We start from the raw sequence: 3,167 nt of genomic DNA on the forward strand, positions 1-3,167 counted from the left end.
ATGGCAAGATGTTACTTTGAAGGAGACATATACAATGTTGACACAACCAATGCAGCATAATCTATTAATGGTGTTCTTCGGGAAGCGAGGAAATACTCTTGCTACCGATGATTGATGTTATTATAAAGAAAATGGCTGAATGGTTTAACAAACATAGGAATAAGGCAGCTCAAATACAAGTCATAAAGAAGCTTGTGCCTACAGTGGAAAAGGAGTTGTCAAAAAGATGTTTGGAAGCGAGGTGTTTCGATGTTGTTGAGATAAACAGCTTCCACCTTGAGTACAATGTCAATGGTAGTGACAAAAAGGTTTATACGATTTATTTAGCAAGAAAAATGTGCAGTTGCATGTGTTTTGGTATAGAAAAATTATGTGTGTTCATGCAGCAGCTGCTGCCAAGTTCTTGAGCGTAGGAATGGACCTCCATCTACAAGAGTTTTGTTCAAAATACTATTTGGTGGAGCTGTGGGCATTGACATACTATAGGACGGTTTATCATGTTCCTCATATGTCTGAATGAGTTATACCATATGAGATTTGAGCACTTAAATTTCTTCCCCCGGTATATGAAACAAAAAAATGACCCACTCAAAAGAAAATGTTTCCATCTGCTGGAGAATCTCGTGGACGAAGAACTGGAGGATGATGGGGAAGAGGCAAGGGCAGGGGAAGGAGAGGCAGATGTTTGTATGAGTATTCTGAATGTGAAAGTACTTCTGCCACCACCGAGTAACATGCGACTCTTGTGCTTTGAACTAGTAGGTAACGCTGAATTACTAGGTACTACTATGGAATACTATGTATAATGTGAACTACTATGTACTTCTGTGGGCTACTATGTGTAATATGCACTACTAGGTACTTCTCTGGATTACTATGCGTAATATGAACTACTAGGTACTTCTGTGGACTACTATGTGTAATATGTACTGTACTACTAGGTACTACTTTGTACTACCTTAAAATACCTTAAATTAGTATGTATTATCCATGTTTCTAAGAACCTTTGTTTTCGTCTTATTATTTATTTTTAGAATACGTATCTCATATATTACATGATAATATGTTCATATATGTGTTTATTTGCCAAATTAGATATAAAATACTATTAAATTCTCAAATTGGTAGAAAACTTTTCATTTCCATAGAAAACATCATTCTACTTCCATACTAATGTTGTGATGAGAAATCCATAATGGGATGAATTTCAGAAAATACATAATTTCTGAAAAATATTTATGTCAATGAGTTATATACAATTTAAAACTGTCTAAATACATTGTTATTACTAATAATTAAATTTCTTGAGGTTGTATTACTAAATAATGTTGTATTTTGCAAAATTATTACTATGAAGAATGAAATATTACTACTATTTGTGTGCTATTAAGTGTAAAATTAATATTATTTTAATATTCAAACATGTTTGTTTAATAACACGTTCTAGACATGTGCCATAGTTTTTTTTTTTTACAAAGTGTCAACAATATTTTTGGCTTAGTAATACTTAATACACCTAGTATTACAAATATGTTTTCTTAGGACTTAGCCTGCCTTGTACTCTATTGGCCAAACCTGCTGCAAGACAATCATACAACACAAATCATCTTACATAACAAATAGCACTCTAATTTTACAGACTAACAACCAACAAACATAGCATCCTACGTAAGTTCACAACAAAGCCGACATAAATATTAAACACCCAAAATATTTTATGATGGTAGTCTTTTAAGCCTTTGTTCTAGGCTTCTTCTTGCGCCCTTCAACCTCGTCGGTATTAGCTTCAATGAAAGGACTGGTTACGTACTGTGATGGTGTACGAGTCCTTTTTATCGGTGGTGGCGTTGTGAATTTATGTGGTTTATCAGCTTTTCTCGGTCTACCCCTCTTCTTAGGAGCATGTTTTCTCACCGCCATTACCTTAGGTCTATGCTTCACCACCCCATGAGCAGGAGTCCTAGATGTTTCCTTGGTTCCATCAGTCTTCTCCACGGCAGTAACATCATCAGTCTTGCACACGGTAAGAATCTACCTTTTTTTCTCTTCCTCCATGTATATCCTAGCTTCTTTCTCAACTTTGTCAGCATGCTCAGGTTCTTCTTCAATCTCTTTCCCTTCATTAAGCTCTTCCTCTTTTTGAACCTCTTCTTCACTCTCTTTTTGAACCTCTTCTTCAATTTCAGCTCGAGGTTCAGTTTTAGCATTGTTTTTACCCTCTTTTTCAACCTCTTCTTCATCATCATCAGCTTAAGTCTGAGCAGCTTCACTTTCTTTGTTTCAGCCTTAACTTTTTGTTATTTTTTTTCCACATCTTCTTTATCTTCTTCAACTTAAGCTTCAGGTTCTTTCTCTTCCTCAGAACTTGTATTTTCTTTCAGAGTCTCTTCTGCATTATCTTTCTCATTTTTCTCGATCTCAGCCTACTCGTTTTCCTCCTCTTTATCAGTCTCTTCAGTTTTCTGACCTGGTGGTTCTTCTACCACTTCAATATTTTCAACAATTTCTGCATCTACAGAACGTCATCTATCCCAGTCAAAATCCATGTTTTGGAAGTCAAAACCCTCAGTGTTCTCGGTCTCCTTCCTCTTCATCTCTTTCTCAATGGCATCAATCCTCTCTTCCATCACCTTCTACTTCCTGCCATTATTTTTTAAATAATATTGGCAATTATCAATGTCCTCAAGCCTCTTCTCCATCGCCTTCATCCTCTTACTCCTCCTTTTTTAAACGACTTGGCTCTTTTCCATGACACAAAGCCTCTTGTTCATTGTCTCCACCTTCACATTCACTTCGCTCAAACATGTCATCAACCTCTTTTCAATCCCTTTCAAAACGTCCTCCAAACTTGCATTAGAGGAGGATGCTTCTTCATTCACTTTCCTTTTGTCTGTCTTCGTAGAAAAATCCCTTGCAGCCACATTTAACTCATAGAGATCTTTCCACCAGATAGACTTCTCCTTAACAGTAAGCCATAAGCTCCACAAATTACTTGGTCCTTCTTCATTTTCATAGTCTGCTTCGTCCTCCATTATGCGCGCCATGGGAGTTTCTTCATCAATAGTAGAAGCTATAACACTTTTAATTACCTGAAAATAAAACAAAAAAATGCTTATTTTATCCCACTCACTTAATAAAACTAAAAACCCGAAACAATATCAAACACA

At 36.0% G+C, this 3,167-nt stretch overlaps 1 protein-coding gene across 1 annotated transcript; it reads right to left on the reverse strand.

The window, feature by feature from the left end:
• Positions 1-1,731: 1,731 nt before the first annotated feature.
• On the reverse strand, positions 1,732-2,627 carry LOC106413112 (glutamic acid-rich protein-like). The gene is made up of 3 exons (XM_013853943.2): positions 2,564-2,627; positions 2,036-2,234; positions 1,732-1,930 (listed from the first exon to the last, which is right to left on the reverse strand). The coding sequence occupies exons 1-3, from the start codon at positions 2,625-2,627 to the stop codon at positions 1,732-1,734; spliced, it is 462 nt and encodes a 153-aa protein (XP_013709397.2).
• Positions 2,628-3,167: the final 540 nt, after the last annotated feature.

The sequence above is a fragment of the Brassica napus genome, chromosome A1 (genome assembly GCF_020379485.1).
Source record: "Brassica napus cultivar Da-Ae chromosome A1, Da-Ae, whole genome shotgun sequence".
In the NCBI taxonomy this organism is placed as follows: Eukaryota; Viridiplantae; Streptophyta; class Magnoliopsida; order Brassicales; family Brassicaceae; genus Brassica; species Brassica napus.

Excerpts from the sequence above, each read along its gene's own strand:
- LOC106413112 (XM_013853943.2), bottom strand. The coding sequence starts at position 2,627 with ATGGAAGAGAGGATTGATGCCATTGAGAAAGAGATGAAGAGGAAGGAG. Across the intron at positions 2,235-2,563 it reads GGAGACCGAGAACACTGAGG|AAGAGGTTGAAAAAGAGGGT; the intron begins GTTTTGACTTCC and ends ATGATGATGAAG. Across the intron at positions 1,931-2,035 it reads ATGGAGGAAGAGAAAAAAAG|ACCTAAGGTAATGGCGGTGA; the intron begins GTAGATTCTTAC and ends GGTGAAGCATAG.